We start from the raw sequence: 21,705 nt of genomic DNA on the forward strand, positions 1-21,705 counted from the left end.
TTTGCGCCAAAAGTGCCCCTCAGCATTTATATCTTTTTTTCCCCAACTGATCCTGACTATCTCCCACTTTTTCCATCAAGACTGCATTGTGTTGGGCAGGCCACGATGGCTCAGCAGGCAGAGTTCTTCACCTGCCATGCCAGATACCTAGGTTTGATTCCCGGTGCCTACCCATGCAAGCAAAAAAAAAAAAAGAAAAAAAGATTGCACTGTGTCATGGACTGACATTTAGCCAGCATTTATCAGTTGCATCATTTATTTCCAACTGGCATCCATTCTGTTTGTCAGTCTCCATACTGTCCTGTCTCCTGAGAAATAATAGGCTGGCACATTTCAAACACACCTATTCTTGTTACTACAGAATCTTGGACTACAGAATTTTCCCAACATTTTCAGTCACGAAAGTGATGTTAAGAAAGCATGGCAATATTACTTTAGTTTTCATTTTAAGATTTGTAAGCTTTTATGTTATACCCACATTGACTAACTTTAATACCTACTGCTTAGTTTCTCTTAACTCATTAACCTCTGAATTACCTATAAGATTTTTTTTTTGGCACAGGCAGGCTCCAGGAATCAAACTCGGGTCTCTGACATGGCAGGTGAGAATTCTACCACTAAGCCACTGGTGACTGCCCTCCTCCTAAGTCCTCCCCCCACCGTAAGTTTTTAAAGCCTTAAAAATTAGGAATCTGGCCAGGTGCCTTGGAAAGCAAAAATAGAGGGTACTGTAGGGAAGGATAAGAAATAGACTTGGCATGTAAGAAAGAGGGGTTTAGAAGCTGGGAATAAATGGTGGCAGCTACTAGACTAATTTGTATCCTCTAGTCTAAGTTTTCTGGCAGTGGTACTACAGGTGTTCAGCTGGCATCCAGAGGACTATGGAATCACCCCAAAGGCTCCAGTAGTACTCTAACACTATTAATGACTCTCCCCTTTATTTTACTTTATATATGTAAAACTAGTCTTATAAACCTTCTACATAAAATTAGTTCTTAACCAGAGTACAATAACCTGGTACTGGCAGCAGGAAATCTTTCTTCTTAATCATTAAAGTTAAGAGAGCTAGAAAAATAAAATATTCAACACTGACATTTTATTTTCTGAACTTTATCATTTTTACAAAACAAAACAAAAGCAGGTATCAAAAACAGCAAAGAGTTATAGAATTTCTGCACCAGTTTTTCCATAAGTCAATGTTTATGAAACTGGTGCCCAATGTAAATACTAAACACGGGTTGATTTCCTTCCTGGTCACATGCATTTGGGTGGACTTGTTTTGGAGCTACTGAAGAATAGCTTTTTATAAGCACCGGTCATTATCTCGAGAACTGATTTGGTTCATCCAACAAAGTAAACATTTTTGCTGTGTGGCATTTTCTTTTTTTAAAAAACACTGAGATAAAATATGGAATGTATATTTGTTTGGATCTGAATCAAAGCTTTTGAGATCCCAATTATCCTGAAGAACACTGAAGATATTTATAGGTCATATTAAATACTAATTGTATACCTCATAATGTCTAAGGCAGCTTATATATTTCTAAAGAAAATATCATTCCATTCAGAAGCTGCTCAGAGATTGAACTACATCACAGTTTCTATATCCTTTCTGATTAATAACAGTTTCCCCAAATAGGGCCATATAATTGGGACAAAAGTTTTATGCTCGTGCCAACAGTCTCTGATATTTTTATAGATACATTTGTATAGAGCAAGACTCCTTGCTCTGGACCCTGGGTAACCACAAAGAAACTGAGAAGCCATGATTATTGGATACTGAGAAGAAGAACTCATACTTAAAAACACTCATAGCACAGATAATCTGGAGGTGAGCAGAAACAAAGCTGCAACTTGGTAGTGGTGATCGCCCACCACATGTTACAGAAACACAATTGCTTAAATAGGGCAAGTATGGTCCAGTTTTGCAATGTTAATAGCTGCCAGTCTTTCAAATTTTTTTTAGAAAGATCACTATTTGAATAGCAACGAGTTAGGAAACTGGCCGAAAATTTTGACCACATCTCTCAGTATTAATCCAGAATAAGACAAAACAAAAACCAGCCAAAAGGGTTAAAAATTGCACAATTAAACTTGAATGTAAATTATACTATATACAGACTGGTATTAACATCACTGAAATAGCTTTTGAGAGCATGAAACACTCCTGCTGAAACAAAATTTCCTCTCTATTATCCAATTTTCATTAAAAGAAAAACTGATATATAATTTTCTTCTTTACAGATATGAAAAAGGAAGCAAGAAGGCAAAGCTGAGAGAAACAGGTGCTACCCAAAGGGTAGCAGTAGCATTTGGTTGTTTTGGTCTTTGTACCAGCAACTCCCACTCCGATCGTAGATATCCAGTTCCTGCTGGACTACACGGTTTTCCTAGCAGTCAAGACTCGAACGATGGACCCTACTCCTCCAGCTGCAAGGGCCTAAAAGCAAAGCAAAAGATAAATGTTAAGAATCATAAAGAATCAATTCTTATATTAAATATTTTCTTTAAAGAAGGACTGTGTGCAGCTATATATTTCAAATTCATTAATTTAATAAATACTTCTTGATCACTGATTATGTACCAGATATTATTCTTGCATTGAGAATATAGTAACAAACAGAAGCCTCAAAGTTCCTGCCCTCATGCCCTTATAGTCTAACTGGATCCTGGTTTACATTCTACTACACTGTTTCCAAATAACAACATTAAAAAAAAAAAATCCACAGTATAAAGTTCATGACTAAAACTAATCCTCAGATACAAATTAAGAACATTATTCACATGCATATTTAAAGAAATAATGGTGGTGGAGAAGTAGCAGTGTTTAAAAACATAAAATTTGCCTCTCCTTCTCTTCTCTCATTCTAAGTATACAGTCAAGAAGAGATTTAATCTGGGATCATTAACAGTTTGCCATACTATACCAACTTCCATTTAGATTAGAGTCCAGAGTTTGTCAGACGTTTTTCTCCCAAGCTAAGAAGATATTATTTAATAGCTAAGAACTTAGGAATGTTAACTTTGATTTTATCTTGAAAATATTAGGAATCTGATTCTCTGGTTTATGTATGTTCAAAAAACCAGTACCTCTGTATATTGGTTACTGTGCTAGATGCTGGGATTCAAAAGTGAACACATACAGCATCTTCTCATCTAGTGGGAGGAGAAAGATTTATATAAACAGATAACCTTATCTTATAATGTATGAAATGGCAGTTATGCTTAGAGTACTATAAAAACAGAGGGGAGCAGGTATCTAGCCTGACAGTATAGAGGAATGTGTCAGGTAAAGCTTCCTAGTAAAAACAATACATTAAATGGATGACATAAAAGCGAAAGGAAGGCATTCAGGAAGAGAGATCACAAGCAAAGGAATGGAGGTGGGTAACTGTATAGTGCAATCAAGAAAAAGGTGAGCACTGCTGGGACATAAGGGAAGAATGATGGGGAAGATGAGGCTGCAAGAAGAAACTTGGAATTTACAAAGATTAGTGACAGGCAGAAATTGAATTTAGAGAGATCATTCTGATGGTGGGATGGAAAACAGTTTCGAAGGAGGCAAAACTGGTACCTGAGAGACCAGTTAAGTGCTTATAAGAGAGCTTGGAATAACAGTATTCAATGAATGTTAGCTATGACTCTGAGGTTATACTGGAAATAGGCTGCTTGTGTTTTAAAACTGGCTTTTCATCTGTGAACTGAGGATGATAATGATGTCTATATATCTAACAGGGTCATTGCAAGAATTAAATGAAACATAAACCCATAGTACCGTACCTGGCAAACAGAAATTGCTTCATAAGTAGGATGCTCAATAAACAGAATGACTATAAAGATTATTGTCCAATTTGGAACCCTTTAGAATGAAAGGGGGAACTATTTATAATTATTCTGGGACAACAGGTTTAAACTAGGGCTGTTTTGGGAAAACTGAGAGATATGGCTACCCTACCTATAAATGTTAGTTCTTTATATTTGACAGTATTGAGGTTTGACCAATGCTAAATACCAAGTTTTACTACTTATTCTTATTCCAAACATGTACGTGTGTGTGCGTTTTTACTTGGATATGCTTAAGACAGATATTCAATAACTTGTGACTATAGCTCATATCTACGGCTTACTCTAAATATTAAATTATTTATATATTTATCAATACATACAAGAGTTGGGTAGTAAAGATTACCTTACCAACTTTTTATCTAAAGCAAATATTTCCTTCTAACCTGTCTTTTTTGAGGGATGGTGCACCAGCAACTGCTTACATTTAAAAAGTACTTCATGAAAACAAAAAAAACTAAGAATTTTATTCTATAGCTTATTTTCTTTAGCAAAGTTTTGATTTAGCTCAAAATTCAATTATTTTAAATATTTAAATAATTCAATTTAATTTGAATTCAATATTCAATATTAATAATTTATTTGAATATTTAAATAATTCAATTATTTTTACTGATTATTTAATGAATAATCATTACTGAATAAATATAAGTGCTGCTAATCAGAATCTCCTTAAGAGAAGACCAAGGCTAGTAAGCATAAATCTGAACTTTCATTTTCATGCATTTATTTGTAATAACAAAGAGTAATCCAAGGAAGTCAGAACGATTATTTAGATGAGAGGATGTCACTGTTATTCTATTATAAAGCAACCAGTCATGAAGATTTATAATTCATAACTTACCTTTTCATGCCATTGCAGTAACACAGCACTGCTATTGTCGGAGGGGCTTTCAAAGCCTTTATAAATATACTTCATTAGGAGATCCACACCATTCTTGTCCAGAGATTGAACTGCCTTCTCAATATCATTAGCTTTAAAAGAGATAAGCACCTTCAAGACAATGCTGCCTGCTCGATCCTGAGGGTAAACAGGTAACAGAATATTAGACATGTGTGGGTGGGAGAATTTGCAATTTTAGAAGGTCATGCTAATAAGGTGACATTTGAATAAAGACCTGAAGGAAGTCAAAGAGGAAGTCTTGGGGATATCTGAGGAGTGTTTTAAACAGAGGAAAGAACAAGTGTTGTGAGTGTGTGCCCAGTGTGTTCAGATATGGCATAAAGACCTAAAGTGGGTGAAGCAGAGTGATAGGAAACTAGTAGAAAGGAAGTCAGAGAGGTAATGGAAAACTAGATCACATGAGGCCAATAGGACACTGAAAGAACTATGGCGAGAACTTCTGGCAAGACGGCAGAAGAGGAGAGGATGAGTTCACCGTGACTCTGTATAACGAGAGAAGGGACTAAAAATCAACTGGGAGTGCAGCTCCAGGGTATGATTAGAGAGGGTCTTTATCTCTATCTAGGGAGACCGTGAATGAAAAAGTGGAGATATCTGGACATAGAGAATGGGGTGACTGAGTTCTACCAAGATTCCAGTCTACCCCCACAGCTGTCTTGGGAGGTTTTCTTTTATGGCTTAAGCTGGGAGTTCCAAGGAATGGGGTGGGGGAGATTTGGATACTTTCCTTGCATAAAAAGACAGGCTGCTGCAGGTGCCTGGTTTATTTGACAGAGACTATAGGGCCTTCCTCCAGGGAGGAGGGAAAAACAGAGTGCTCCTCGTTCAGCAACTGGACAGTGAAAGGGAACTGTTTTGGTCCTGATGTCACTCCCCTCCCTGCCACAGAGGCCAAGAGACCTCAGGTGTATGCAAACTGCGCTGCAACCACCCACCAGACATTTCCATATTGGCTGTGGGCAGAGGAAGCTGAAATACCCAGTCTCACAGCCCAAGATCATCCCACTTGAAAGTTTGGGGGCCATGAGAATCTCAGGCACGAAAGCAGTGGGCCCTGGCTGAAATTACATCAGGTTTCTAATTAATTTAGCCAGCACCTATAGTCAGGAAGAGGCGGGCCTGAGGGGAAGAGGTGGCTCAACGGCGCCATCTGGGAAGAAGCATCAAGTGCAAACCCCACATGAGATCAGGGACTTGTGTGTGTGTGTGTGTGTGTGTGGGGGGGGGTGGCAGTGGCTGACAAACCAAGTCCAAAAGGGGACCTTAAATACAAATCTAAATACAAAACCATAGACATGTGAAGGAAATTAACTTGCAAAATAATCTTATTAAGACATTTAAATGCTCCATGTGCAACAGAAATCGTAAAGCACCTTAAGACTTGTGCAAATATGGACCAGTCAAATGAGCTAATTAAGTCACTGAAGGAGATACAAAATTTGGTACAACTAATCAAGGATTATAACAGAGAGGGAAAAGAATATACAGTTCTGATAAAAAACACTAAAGGATAAGATGGTAGGTTCAAGAACTGCCTTTACCTTAACAACTCTGAACATTAATGGACTAAACTTACCAATTAAAAGACACAGATTGGCAGAATAGATTAAAAAATATGATCCAACTATATACTGTTTACAAGAGACTCATCTTAGACCTAAGAATATTGTGCTGGTTTGAAAGGAAGCATGTCCCCTAAGAAAAGCCATGTTTTAATATAAATCCCATTTCATAAAGGTAGAATAATCTCTATTCAATACTGTATGTTTGAAACTATAATGAGATCATCTCCCTGGTTGATGTGATTTAGTCAAGAATGGTTGTTAAACTGGATTAGGGGATGACATGTCTCCACCCATTTGAGTGGGTCTTGATTAGTTTCTGAAGCTCTATAAAAGAGGAAACATTTTGGAGAGAGAGACTCAGAGAGAGCAGAGAATGCTGCAGCACCACAAAGCAGAGAGTCCATGAGCCAGCAACCTTTGGAGATGAAGAAGGGAAACGCCTCCCGGGGAGCTTCATGAAACTAGAAGCCAGGAGAGTAAGCTAGCAGATGACACCGTTTCTGCCATGTGCCCTTCCAGCTGAGAGAGAAGCCCTGAACTTCCTCGGCCTTCTTGAGCCAAGGTATCTTTCCCCGGATGCCTTTGATTGGACATTTCTATAGACTCGTTTTAATTGGGACATTTTCTCGGCCTTAGATCTGTAAACTAGCAACTCATTAAATCCCCCTTTTTAAAAAGCCATTCCGTTTCTGGTATATTGCATTCCAGCAGCTAGCAAACCAGAATAGATATAAATAGACTGAAACTGAAAGGATGGGAAAAAATGTTTTACGCAAGCTCTAACCTAAGGAAAACAGGGGTAGCTATATTAATAACAGGTAAAATAGACTTTCAATATAAAAATGTCATGAGGCAAGGAAAGACATGAAATATTAATAAAAGGGGCAATTCAGTAAGAAGAAATAACAATCATAAATGTTCATGCTTCCAATCAAGGATCTCCAAAGTACATAAGGCAAATACTGGCTAAATTCAAGGGAGCAATTGACATTTCAACATTAATAGTGGGAGATTTCAATATACCACTCTCGTCTAGTGACAGAACAACCAGAGAGGATCAAGAAGGAAACAGAGAACTTAATCTGATAAATGAATTAGACCTGAGATACACAGATTATTATTCTCTAAAACATCAGGATATACCTTCTTCTCTAGTGCTCACAGAACATTTTCCAGGACAGATTATATGCTGGGACACAAATCAGGTATTAATAAATTCAGTAAGATTGAAATGATTCAAAACACTTTCTCTGACCACAGTGGAATTCAGCTGGAAATTAACAATTATCAAAGAACCAGAACTTTTACAAATATATGGAGATTAAACAACATACTTTTACACAATCAGTGGGCCAAAGAAGAAATTGCTAAAGAAACTGGTAACTATCTGGAGATGAATGAAAATGAAAATACAGTATATCAGAACTTGTAAGATGCAGCAAAAGCAATGGTGAAAGGGAAATTTATTGCCCTAAATGCCTACATTACAGAAGAAGAATGAGTAAAAAGAGAGGACTTAACTGCTCACCTGGAGGAACTAGAGAAAGAACAGCAAACTAATCCCAAAGTAAATAGAAGATGAGAAATGATAAAGATTAAAGCAGAAATAAATGCACTGGAAAACAAAAAATCAATAGAAGGAATCAACAAAACTAAATGTTGGTTTTTTTGAGAAAAATCAATAAAATTGATGGACTGCTAGCTAGATTGACAAAGAAGAAAAAAGGGTACAATAAACAAAATTAGAAATGAGAAGAGAGTTGCTACGAAGATCCTGAAGAAATTAAAAAAATCATAAGAGGATATTATGAACAACTACATGCCAATGGACTAGATAACTTAGATGAAATGGACAAATTTCTAGAAATATGAATTACCAACATTGTCTCAAGAAGAAACAGAAGATTTTAAACCAATTACAAGTGAAGAGATTCAATTAGTCATCAAAAATCTTCCTACAAAGAAATGTCCAGGGCTGGACAGCATGACAGGGGAATTTTATCAAATATTCCAAAAAGAATTAACATCAATTCTCCAAACTCTTTGAACATTTTGAAGAAAAAGAATCATTACCACCTAACTCATTTTATGAAGCTAATAACTCATTTTAATACCAGAACTGGATAGAAACATTACAAGAAAGGACACCTATAGACCAATTTCCCTAATGAACATAGATGCAAAAATTCTCAACAAAATTGTGGCAAATCAAATTCATCAATTCATTAAAAGAATTATACATCTCAACCAAGTGAGATTTATACGAGGAATGCAAGGGTGGTTCAACATAAGGATATCAATTAATACAATATATTAATAAATTCAACAGGAAAAAGCATTTGATCATATCAATTGATGCTGAAAAAGCACCGACAAAATCCAGCATACTTTTTTGGTAAAAACAAAAGGCAGGAACCATAGGAAACATCATAAGGGGCATAAAGGAAAAACCCATCCTCAATGGTGAGAAACTGAAACATTCTCCTTAACACTGGCAACAAGACAAGGATGCCCATTGTCACCACTGTTATTCAGCCTTGTACTAGAAGTCTAGCTAGAGGCATTAGGCAGGAGCAAGAAAAGGTACCCAAATAGGTAAGGAAAGAAGTAAAACTTTCATTATTTGCAGACAACATGATCCTATACTTGGAAAATCCTGAGAAATCCACGACAAAGCTACTTCAGTTAGTAAGCAAATTTAGTATGGTGGTGGAGTACAAGATTAATGTACAAAAATCAGGAATGTTTCTATATACAAATAATGGCTTAAATATGGAGACAAGGAAAAATTCCACTCAAAATAACCCACTAAAAGAATCAAGTATCTAGGAATAAGCTTAACCAGGGATATAAAGGACCTGTACACAGATAACTACAAAATAATGTTAAAAGAAAGTAAAGAAGATCTAAACAGATGAAAAGATATTCCATGCTCACAGATACGAAGGTTAAATGTTGTTAAGATGTCAATCCTACCTAAATTGATCTTTAGATTCAATGCAATACCAATCAAGATTTCAACCACTTATATGAAGACTTGGAAAAACTAGTTATCAAATTCATTTGGAAAGGAAAGAAGCCGCAAATAGCTAAAGATATTCTAAAAATGAAGAGCAAAGCATGAAGATCAATACTTATTAAAAATAATAAAAAAAGAAAGGACTTTGGCTTTTACTTTGAGAGAAATGAGAAGCTGTTAGAAGGTTTTGAGAACAGTGACGTAATCTGACTTATAGTTTTAAAGGTTCACTTTGACTGCTGTGTTGAGAATAAATGGGTAGGGGAGAGGATTTTGGGCACCGGGCAAGGCAGAAGTAAGGAGACCAATTAGGAAGTTACTGCACTAATACAGGCAACTAATAATAGTGGTTTGGCTAGCATGGCAGTAGTGAAGGTGGTGAGAAGTGGACAGATTATTGAATTTTTCATATATTTGAAGGAAGAACTGACAGGATTCACTAACAGAATGGATGGGCCAGTTTAACAATTCGTTAAATCAGTATTTAAATCTTACCTCTTGATCTTTAAAAAATCCTAAGAAAAGGAAACCAATTTGCAGTTCTATCCTGAGCTATTCTTCAGAATTAAGTTTCTTTGCTATCACTTCACTGTAATAATGGGATATAGTGATCTTCATTTACAATGATCTTTTTTTTTTTGGCAAAAGACTGCTCAAAAAGCAAAGTTATTTTTTTATCCATTAAGCCATGCAAAGGGAACACTTAATTTGCTCTTTCAACAATTTGCTTCTTCTTCTATTCAAGACAAAGTATTCCTACCGGTCAGAATTTTACAAAATGTTTCTACCACCCATTGTCATTTTCTGTTTAGAGACTATGCAATTACCCAGTTTAGAAAAATATCTCTGCACCCAAAGCTAAAACTCCCACCCACAAGCTGTGATAAAAACTACCCACATAAAGCAGAAGGTGGTAAAACTGAAATTTCAATGAAATTCCCTACAACTTTTAAAATCCAACAAAGTTTTTCCCTTTACATAAATTGTTGCCTAGATAATTATTATGCATTTACTTAAGTTATAACTGCTTTTTACTTAAGGAGATTCTTGAGTCTCCTAGTATATGTAAACAGCCACTGGCAGCGGAGATCAATGCTTTGGGCTTAATTTTAAATATAAATAAATAATAAATTAGTCAGTAGACAGGTTCTTAATAACTAGTGAAAGACCATTGCTGGAAATGTAAATTGTACAACTTTTCTGAAGGGCAAATTGGTAATACCATATGTATCAGACCCCTAAAAAAATGTACACTATTTGACCCTGTAATTCATTTCTAGGAGTTGATCCAAAGGAAACAATTCAGGAATTTATTAAAAAAATATTCAATCCAGTACTGATATAATAGGAAAAAAATGTTCAACGATCTAAATGTAGAACTAATGGTTAGTTAATACATAAACTGAAGCCTATTTATACACTGCCATTTAAAATGTTAAAGAAATAAACATCATGGGGGAAAGATGTCTATGTACACTACTATACAATTGAAAGAGTAGGTTATAAAATTCCATTTTTATTTTTAAAAAACTAATAGAAAAAAATTTATACGCATATAGCCATATACCCCCCAAGTTATTGCTGGGTGGTGGGAATATGGACGATTATCTTTTTCTCTCTATAGAACTCTGGATTTTCTATGATAAATATTTAATACTAGTATAATTAACAAAATATATTTAAAAAGCAAGCAAATAGAATGTTCATTTCTGTAAAAGCTTAATTTTTCAAGCCCTTGCTCAAATTTAACCTGTGTGGCCCCCTCTAAAAACACACAGGAATGATTTGTCATTTGAATTCTTTGAACTTATTATACCTACCATGCATTATCATAACTATATTAAAGAGTAATTTTTCAAATCTAAATAGTAAGCTCTTCTAAGTCAAAGACAGTGAATAGCTAAAATAGTTTGCTGGTTTTGTGAAACTTCAGGGGATTTGGGGACAAATGATAAGATCCCAGTAGAGATCACTGGGCTGTCAGTGACTCACCTTCACCGCCTGACTCTTGGTGTTGATGGGGGGATTTTTCAGAGCTGCTTGTAGAGCAGCTGTCATATTTCCTGTGATGGAGGTTAAGGAGATAAAAGCAAAGGATAGCCCCTAGGAAAGCACTATAACTACTGATAACCATTGGTTTTTATAACTTGACTTTTACATAAAAAGGAAAAGTTACTATAGTCACTATGTTCACTATTGGAAAATTCAATGTGCCAGTTTCAAAGATGGCCTTCAAAGGTAAACTACTGAAAACAGAACATTACATTATTTTTTTGTAAAGACTTTTCACCTTTGGTTCTAAATAGCAAATGAATACCTTGATAACCTTTCATATTCCCGTGGGAAACATATGCACGCAATATCCAGAGTGGTATTAAACCCTAAAATACATATCAGAATTATTAGGTCCCCTAGCAATCAAAATGTCTTTTTTATGTGATTATGACTAGGAAAAAAAATTAAACTTTTACCAAAACTTTATTCTATAATAGTTGAAATTCTGGTAGAAAATCCTGGTAGATTACCCTGGCATCTCAACAATATTATTAGCATTTCTCAATATTGATGACAGGAGACATCACAGAAAGTGTAATAACACAAACGACCCTTAGGTGGCAGCTTAATTTTTCTGTTTTGGATATATTCTTTCAGATCATTCAAACTGTTTTAGCCCATACCTATTACATTTAGCCTCTTTGAAAGCACCACTGGGTTAGCTACTATGAGAAACGGAAGGCCAATCAGACTATTAGAATGTACAGTCATTCCCCTAAAAGGAAAACCACTAAGTTCACTTATTTCCTCCATCTCTAGTGCTGGGCTCCCTCAGAGAAGGCAGGCTTATCTCCCCTGGTTCATAACAAAGGCTGAAGAGATATCTTTATATTTTAAGATAAATTGATTAAAAATCAGATCCACTGAGAGGACTACAGCACTATTATTTAAGCGTCATACAAATAATCTAAAATAGGCTAAATTAGTCTTACAAAACTTGATTTATCCATCCTAAAGAATGTCAAAAAGAATAATATTTTCCACTTATCTTCCGGAGAAAAAAGTCTGTCCAAAAAACTCAAAGGTTGGTGATAAACTGTTATTTTCAAACTTCTAGCGAAGCATGCCTCTTGTAGATTGGTTCATTTTTTAAGATGCAAAACATATCACAAATATCGAAATAATGCAAAATCGTAACTGATTGTGAAAGTTGAAGAAATCAAGGGAACATATGTACGTTGATAAAGCCAAATATAGTTGTACCAAATATTTCCCCCATTATAATTTAATAGAACATGCATGAGGAAAGAGTATGAAAAGCCTTCCTTCTTTTATGGACAGGAATAATTAGAAAAGCATGAAGTTCAGCCCCCCAAAATCTGAAAAACTGCAGCTTGTATGGCAACATCTACATTTTTCTAAAAAGATATGATGCAAATGCGAATAACTAAATATGATTACTCAAAATACGCAAAACCAAAACCCAGGCACTGACAGTCACATTTTAACTAAAACGGAAACAATTTTAGGGATTCCAAAAATGTTTCTGCTTTATACAAACGACTCCTCTTCAATTTTACTCACGGGAATTTATTTTAAATATATCCACGGGTTCTCTTTAGGTCTTCCCCGTTTTCTACCAACCTTTTCTCGAGCAGGTAAAGCACTCCAAGCTTCCTTTCTTGGGAATTTTGTTTTGTACTCACTCCCCTCCCCTCAGTTAAATGCCCCCCCCTCAGTTAAATTTTGTGCAAGCTGTATTTTGCCAAATCCTTTTTTTCTTAAAAGAAAAAAAAAGGAAAAAAAAAAAGGCAGCAGTAGGTCGTGGGCTGAAAAGACCTAGGATCTCATTCTGCGAACCGCGGTATCCCTCCTGGCAAGGAAGAAACTATTTCAACGCAAGAAAAAAACAAAAACAAACAAAGCCACTAAAGAAACATGCCCTTTCCCCGATCCGAAATTTCTGGAGCGACAGCGAGTCTAGTAAAGACCGTTCTAGGGAGAGCACAGAGAAAACACAGCCCTACCGACAGGCACCTAATTCCTTCCCCAGCGCAGCGAGGGCGAGGCTGGCGAAGCCTGTTCCCCAGAGGCAGGAACTCCCGGAGCAACCTGAGGAGTCCGGGCGCGTGGAAGGCGCGTTCGGAAGGGCAGGTTCCCCAGCCTGGGACCCTGAGGTCTCGAGGCGGCTCTGTTAGAATCGGAGGGAACCTCTCACTCCTCAGAATGGGGCCCCCAAACAGGAAGGTTCCACCCGCGCGCCGCAGGGGCAGCTCCGCGTCCGTCCCGGGAGGGGTCCCTGGCCCTCCGACCCCGCGGGGTGGCGGGGTCCGGAGAGAAGAGCCGGGTGGGGAGCGCGGGGGACGCAAGGATATTGCCGCAGGCAGGAGTCCACCTCGCCTTCGTCCGGCCCGGCCTGGCCGTCGCCTCCGTCTTCCTCGTCCACGAACTTGTTCTCGTCGTACTCATCCACGTCCACCTTCCGGAACCGGGCTGACGACACCGTATTCTTCGACATCCCTGATGCGGACCGACGGCAAAGGCCTCCTCTTGGTGGGGACCGCTCCTCAACAACCCCAACCCAGCAGAATCCGCAGCCTGCGCCTTCACTTCCCTCTTCCGCTCTGGGGCGTCGCCGGCAGCCGCGGCTCAGGCGGTTCTGGGCCTGCGCGGTGGCCCCGCTCCTTCCTCCTTAGGTTCACGCTCTTCTCCAGCCTCCTACGCCCCGGGCGCTGTCCCCAGGAGAGCGCGGCAGGGAGGGAGTGCGCAGTGCGCATGCGCAGACTCTCCGCAGGAAAGGGGCGGGGCTGGCTGAAGGAGGCGGGGGCGGGAGGGGGCGGAGTAGGAGGCAAAGCGAAAAGCGGTACCGCTGCCAAAGGTAACAGGCAATTGGTTGTCCGAAAGCGTCACGTAATCCCGAGGGGGTTCCCATAGAAACGCTTCTCTGCGGTCCAGTCTGGGGGGTCCGAGGTTGAAGGCTATGGGCGCAAGGAGCCGGCGGCCTTGGCTTTTGCTGCTCTCCCGGCTGAGCTGTCATTGGAGTTCTGCGTAAAGTCCGGCTGATCTGGCCTTACCCATGGGGTGAGATGGACTGGTTGCCGGACCGAGTTCCCTGCAGTTGGCAGGAGGATGGGGAGGAGTGGTGTACGCCCGGATGCCCAGCGTCGTTCTAGTTGTCGGAGACATCGCTTCGGACACCGCGCTTCAGGGGACGGTCTTCCCAAGCTAGGTCCCCTCCCCGGGTTTAGAACTACATCGTGCGGCCAACGAGAGGTCCCCAAGGACGGAGTCGAAAGGTCGTATTTTATTTCTCAGTGCTGTGTGACAACATCATGACAGGACCTGCAGAAGCTGAACTCGGTATCGTGTCCATTGGGAAGGAGGGGAAGGTGGCTGGGAGGGGCGGGGGTTGGGTGGTAAAACCGGAGAACCTGTAGAATTTGGTCAGTCATTATTCACATCTTAAAATAGGTGGTGGTTTGGAGCAAGAATGCTAGAGGAGGGTGGGGGCAAGTTAGGCTCTCTGGTGCTGAGGGGAAACAGAATGTGTTAGGATTCGTAGAAATGAGACCCTTAATATTTATATTTATGATATTTATATTGTTATAATATTTATATTATGATTTATATGGTGCTACTAGGCCAGCTTTTTATTATATTTGGCATCCCCATTTCCGAGACTAGAGCTGTTATTGAGGTAAAGCCACTATAAAAAAGGTAGCTGTGCTGTATGTATTACAGTGAAGTACAAATTAATTAAAAGTTCAAATATATGCAGAATAAAATTAATTTGAACATTTAGCTGGACACAGCTCAGGTGGCTTCATATTTTCCTGCCATTCTATCAGATCCAGTTTAGGTCCTCCGTTAGCAGAAGGCTGACTGTTGCCCCTGTTGAATAACTCAATACCTGGTTTTCTGTGGTGTATTGAAAAGAGCACTGGGCTTAGAATCATAAAAACCCAGACTTGAGTCTTGGCTACAATTTATAATCTGCTTGAGGCATGCAATTTAAAATTTTTAATCTCAGGTTCCTCATGCCTAAAATAGGAATAATGGTGTGTATTTCATAAGATTCTTATGAAGATTAAATGCACAAAAGTGTTTTGAAGCGCTAAAATTCTGCATTAATGTAAAATGTATGTTACCTGTACCATTGATTTGGGGACTAGCTTTATAAATTGCTAAATGATATATTATGTTTTAACTTGCCCCCAAAAGAGATTGCAAAATTCTGAAGGACAGACCATATAGATAGATAGATAGATAGATAGATAGATAGATAGATAGATAGATAGATAAATATATATATATTTACCTTTCTTTACATCTGTCATAAAGTTAAGCTTGCAGAAGGTACTCAATAAATGCTTGGTGGAGAAATGAAGTGTGAAAGGCAGTTAGGTTGAAAACATACTGAGAATAATGAATCACTAAGAAAAGGAAGAGAGACCTCAAACCTTTGAGAGAGAAAGAGAGAGAGAGAGAGAGAGAGAGAGAGAGAGAGAGAGAGGAAGAAAGAGAGAGAGAGACATCTCAGGAATTGAATGCATCTTTTTTCCTTGGGAGAGGAAAACAATGTGGTATTTTTCATTTCTCGATTAAATTACCCTTCTAGAAGATATGTCATTTAGGTGACAGAAAGTGGCATTTCTTTAAATTAACATTCAAGTTTTAAACAAATATACTGATACAAACTCCCCTAGGACTGTAAAACAGCAAAGACAAATTTTCTACCTGTTAGTAATATTTATTTTAAAATATCGGATACCAAAATACAAAATTATTGCTTATGGTGAATGGCGTTATATAACTTAGAATAAAGGTTTGTTTTAATATTTGTTCTCAGTTTAAATCTTCTGCTAATTTTAGTAAGAGCTAGACAACATACTTATTTAGATTCTAAAGATGATTGTACTTTTTGTTCTTATAATTCAGGATTTTCTTTGAAGAGAAAATTGAGCATTAAAAGCACTATTGAGAGTAAGTGGCAACAAGGATTCAAGAGTTAATAATCCCTTCTCTTACATTTCTAGTCTTTTGTATTAAGTCTTGTTTAGGAAATCTTTCTATTCTCTTATTTTAGAACTGAGAAAGACTTACTGGGTAAAAATCAACTTAAAGGGAACAGTGAGGAGAATTTTTAAAAATCGAGGTTGCTCAAGGGTATAATGGTTTTTATTGCTCAGAATTTTGCACTGTATGTTGAATGTGTTAAATGTAATTAATTCTTAGCCTCAAAATACATACTACATTTCAGATGTCAAAAAGGTTCTTTTTCCACTGCAGTATTTTTTACTGTCTCACAATGAACTAAGTGCCTAGGTACATAGTTGGTGCTCAATAAGTTTCTATCAAATGAGTTAATGATGTGACAAGTTTTGGAACAAATATAATTTTGGAATTATATTTAAAAACTGAGTGTTTTTGAATAGACATTAATACCCACGTTAGCTAATAGTTAAATCTTTATAAATCTTAGGGAGATGTTTTGTGAAGAGACTCATCCTTAGTTATCTTTTTTTCTTTTAATTAGGAAATACACATTGTACACATTATCCCACTTCCTTGCAAATTTCCAAATGTTTAATGTTAACTATGATATTTAATTCATTGTAAATAATATTAGTCTCCCTATTTTACATTTCAAGATGAGTACTTGACCCTGAACTAAAGAATCCATAAGGTTTTGAGACATTTGATTTTTTATGTAAATAACCTGGTTTGGACTACTACTAAAGCGAGACAGAATGTGAATTTTCTAAAAGTTAATGCTGCATGATAGTATATAGCTCCTTCTAATTTTCTATGATGATGCAAAGTCAAGGGTCTTATTAGTTAGAAGAAACTTTAATAGCATGATCCTATAATAGGTCTTCTCAGATAGTTTAAACCAAGAATTTTACTGCCCATGTGCTTCTTTCCCTTAAATTTGTCTCTAAATATTTAAACAAATGAAGTCATTGAATTTTGCTAGCATGGCACTATTGTTTTTATTATTTGGAATCAAAGTGAACTCAGTGTTAATAAAATATATCAGATGTGTGTTATAAATACAAAATAAGTATATTTCAGTTATGGTGATGATGATTGTGCCCGTTTGAATCTGTTGTGTGCTCCAGAAAAGCCAAGTTCTTTAATCTTATTCAGTGTCGTTGGGTGGGATCTTTTTTATTGTTTCCGTGGAGATGTGACCCACCCAATCGTGGGTGGTAACTTTAGATTGTTTCCATGGAACTGTGTCTCCACCCATTCAAGGTGAGGTTGCTTACTGGAGCCCTTTAAGAGGGAACCCTTTTGGAAAAAGCTCAGAGCCAACAGAACCCACACAGCCAGAGGCTTTTGGACGTGAAGAAAAAAAATGCCCCCTAGGAGTCGCTTGAAAGGAGAAGCCAGAGACCCCAGCAGATGCCAGGCATGTCTTCCCAGCTAACAGAGGTGTTCCTGACCCATTGGCCATTCTTGATCCAAGTTATCGTTTTCTGGATGCCTCAGTTTGAACATTCTTATAGGCTTAGAACTGTAAATTTGCAACTTAATAAATTCCCTTTTTAAAAGCTGTTCCAGGGAATATGAGGGTATTTCAGTGGTAGAATTCTCACTTGCCTTGCGAGGTACTCTGGTTCGATTCCTGGCCCATGCACTTCCCAAACAAACAAAGAAGCCAACAAAAACAAACAAACCATTCAACAAATGGTGCTGCAATAACAGGACACACATGGAAAAAGAATGAAATGTAACCCCGCCGTACAGTATACAAAAAAAAAAAAAAAAAAGCTGCTCCATTTCTGGCATATCGTATTCCGGTAGCTTACAAACTAAAACAATGATTTAATATCAATATTATCTGGCAACATAATTAGTACAATATAGCAGATTTTTTAGTGCATTACCCATGTACTCTATTAAGGTTTAATGTTCCTATTTAATGCCCAAATCAACTGATCCTATTTAATGCCAAAATCAACTGACTCTGTGTTGAAACCACCAACTTTCAAAACTTCAAATTTTTTCTTTGTGATTAATTTTAGCTTTACATAACTTTATGACTACACACTGAATTAGAGTAGATAGGTTGAACTATTTTACAACAGAACTTAAGACTAAAAACATATATCAATCCATACTATTGTTTCAGGAAAAAAAAATTAGTGCTCAATGAAAGAGTGAACATTGTTTTGTTTTGTTTGTTTGTTTGTTTTTGTATGCTGTATGGCTGGGTCACATTTCATTATTTTTCCCTGTGAGTATCCCATTATTGCAGCACCATTTGTTGAATTTTTGTTGGTTTGTTTTGCTTGTTTGTTTTTTGGGAAGTGCATGGACTGAGAATCAAACCCAAGTCTGCTACATGACAGGCAAGAATTCTACCATTGAACTACCAATTGCAATCCTCTGAAATTGTTTTTTAAACGTTGTTGTGAATGAAACTTTTTCCCCCACTTAATTTTCAAACTGCTTATAATGATATAGAGGGAAGCTATGGATCTTAAAAAAACATTTATTTATTCTCTATTCTTTCCCATTACTAGGATATCTTAATGCTAATAGTTGTTTTAAGGTGACTTGTCTTATCTTAGTATGCAATTATAATATTTTAAATAATGAAATTTACATCTTCTTTCCCAATAATTTATATCGATTGTTTTTCTTGTCTTATTGTATTAGCTAGACTCGCTAAAGCAATGTTGTAAAATTGGGTGATAGCATATTTCCCCATTTGTTCTTATTTTAATGGAGATGTTTTTGGTATTGTGGCAGTTGATACCATATTTACTGTTGGTTTATGATCTTTGGGAATGACTGCTGAAATTATCAAATGCTTTTTTTGGGTATCTAATGATAGAGGTCATATAGTTTTAATTTTTTTTCTGAGTTTGTCATTTTTCATTTGACTTTGCTCATAGTGTTTTTTAAAAATAATTTTTATTAATTAAAAAATTACAAGAAAGAAATGCAAACGTCCTTAATATATGCTCATTCTGTTCTACATATATAATTAGTAATTCACAATATCATCACATAGTTGCATATTCATCATCATGATCATTTCTTAGAACATTTGCATCAATTCAGAAAAAGAAATAAAAAGAGAATAGAAAAAGAAAACAAAAACAGAAGAAGAAAAAAATTTTTTTTACATACCATACCCATTACCCCTCGCTTTCATTGATCACTAGCATTTCAAACTGAATTTATTTTAACATTTCTTCCCCCTATTATTTATTTTTATTCCATATGTTCTACTCGTCTGTTGACAAGGTAGATAAAAGGAGCATTGGACACAAGGTTTTCACAATCACACAGTCACATTGTGAAAGCTATATCATTATTCAATCATCATCAAGAAACATGGCTACTAGAACACAGCTCTACATTTTTAGGCAGTTCCCTCCAGCCTCTCCATTACATCTTGTATAACAAGGTGATATCTACTCGGTGCCTAAGAATAACCTCCAGGATAACCTCTCGACTCTGTTTGGAATCTCTCAGCCATTGACACTGTCTCATTTCACTCTTCCCCCTTTTGGTCAAGAAGGTTTTCTCAATCCCTTGATGCTGGGTCTCAGCTCATTCTAGAGTTTTTCTCAATCCCTTGATGCTGAGTCTCAGCTCATTCTAGGATTTCTGTCCCATGTTGCCAGGAAGGTCCACACCCCTGGGAGTCATGTCCCACGTAGACAGGGGGAGAGTGGTGAGTTTGCTTGTTGTATTGGCTGGAGACAAAGGCCATATCTGAGCAACAAAAGAGGTACACTTGGGGGTGACTCTTAGGCCCAATTTTAAGTAGGCTTGACCTATCCTTTGTGGGGTTAAGTTTCATGTGAACAAGCCCCAAGACTGGGGGCTCAGCCTATACCTTTGGTTGTCCACACTGCTTGTGAGAATATCAATAATTCAACTTGGGGAGGTTGAATTTTCCCCCGTTGTCACCATTCCCTGAAGGGGACTTTGCAAATACTTTTCCACTCACTGATCAAATCACTCTGGGATTCATCAGGGCATCACTCTGGACAAACCCATAAAATCTAATGTCCTACCCAAGGTTCCATGTACTATTATGTTGTTCAGCCAACTATCTACATAAGTTATATTAGGAGATGCACTAGTCAAAATATAAATTTTGTACCAAATAAACATTTTTTGATTTAGTCTCACACATAAGGTGACATTTTAAAATATTAATTACCATCTATTTTCAGCACCCTGCAGTAATGACATTCCTTTGTTCTTCCTCATGCAAAAACATTTTTAAATTTGTACATTTAGTCACTATCATTATATACTCTAGGCATTCCTAGATTATACCATCTCAATCTTTATCGTCTGTCTTTCTTTGTGATTTCATTTATGCCCCCAGCCCTCCTCCCTCTATCATTCTCATATTCAGTTTCATTGAGTGTTTTAACATAATTGTATTACAGTTAGGTAGTGTTGTGCTGTCCATTTCTGAGTTTTTATATTCAGTCCTGTTGCACAATCTGTATACCTTCAGCTCCAGTTACCCGATCTTACTCTATGTCCTGATGGTCTCTGTTACCAACAAAATATTCCAAGTTTATTCAGTAATGTCAGTTCATATCAGTGAGACCATACAGTATTTGTCCTTTTGTTTCTTGCTAATCACACTCAGAATAATGTCCTTAAGGTCCATCCATGTTGTTACATACTTCATAACTTTATTCTGTCTTACAGCTGCATAATATTCCATTGTATGTATATGCCACAGTTTGTTTAGCCACTCATCTGTTGATGGACATTTTGGCTGTTTCCATCTCTTGGTAATTGTAAATAATGCTGTTATAAACATTGGTGTGCAAATGTCCATTTGTGTCCTTGCTCTCATGTCCTTTGAGTAGAGACAGCATATAGATGGGTCTTGTTTTTTAATCCATTCTGCCAGACTATGTCTTTTGATTGGGGAGTTTAATCCTTTAACATTTAGTGTTATTACTGCATGGGTAGTACTTTCTTCTACTTTTTTGCCTTCTGGATTTTATATGTCATATCTAATTTTCCTTCTTTTTACCTTTACTCATAGTCTTCCTTTCTACATTCTTCTTCATACCTCTCTCTTCTGTCTTTTCATATCTGTCTGTATTGCTCCCTTTAGTATTTCCTGCAGAGCTGGTCTCTTGGTCACAAATTCTCTCAGTGATTTTTTGTCTGAAAATGTTTTAATTTCTCCCTCATTTTTGAAGGACAATTTTGCTGGATATAGAATTCTTGGTTGGCAGTTTTTCTCTTTTAATAATTTAAATATATCATCCCACCGCCTTCCTGACTCCCTGGTTTCTGCTGAGAGATCTACACATAGTCTTATTGGGCTTCCCTTGTACGTGATGGTTTTTCTTTTGCTGCTTTCAAGATGCTGTCTT

The 21,705-nt window shown here is 37.2% G+C and overlaps 2 protein-coding genes across 3 annotated transcripts in view; one reads left to right on the top strand and one right to left on the bottom strand.

The window, feature by feature from the left end:
- Positions 1 to 1,076: 1,076 nt before the first annotated feature.
- On the bottom strand, positions 1,077 to 14,073 carry ARPC5 (actin related protein 2/3 complex subunit 5). Of its 2 annotated transcripts, none has more exons than XM_077157207.1 (4): positions 13,702 to 14,073; positions 11,324 to 11,394; positions 4,688 to 4,864; positions 1,077 to 2,440 (listed from the first exon to the last, which is right to left on the bottom strand). In XM_077157207.1, exons 1-4 carry the CDS (start codon positions 13,793 to 13,795, stop codon positions 2,378 to 2,380), a joined length of 405 nt encoding a protein of 134 aa, XP_077013322.1. In that variant the 5' UTR covers positions 13,796 to 14,073; the 3' UTR covers positions 1,077 to 2,377. The 2 variants fall into 2 exon arrangements, with proteins under 2 accessions (XP_077013322.1, XP_077013323.1); XM_077157208.1 differs by having other exon boundaries at positions 11,324 to 11,405; positions 13,702 to 14,071.
- A 122-nt stretch (positions 14,074 to 14,195) lies between these two features.
- The window catches only part of RGL1 (ral guanine nucleotide dissociation stimulator like 1), a 286,004-nt gene continuing 278,494 nt past the window's right edge, over positions 14,196 to 21,705 (top strand). Inside the window, exon 1 of the mRNA XM_077157204.1 lies at positions 14,196 to 14,686. The gene's annotated coding sequence lies outside the window, so the exon portion shown is untranslated. The remainder of the gene's footprint in view (positions 14,687 to 21,705) is intronic.

This window comes from Tamandua tetradactyla, chromosome 4 (genome assembly GCF_023851605.1).
Source record: "Tamandua tetradactyla isolate mTamTet1 chromosome 4, mTamTet1.pri, whole genome shotgun sequence".
Taxonomy (NCBI): Eukaryota; Metazoa; Chordata; class Mammalia; order Pilosa; family Myrmecophagidae; genus Tamandua; species Tamandua tetradactyla.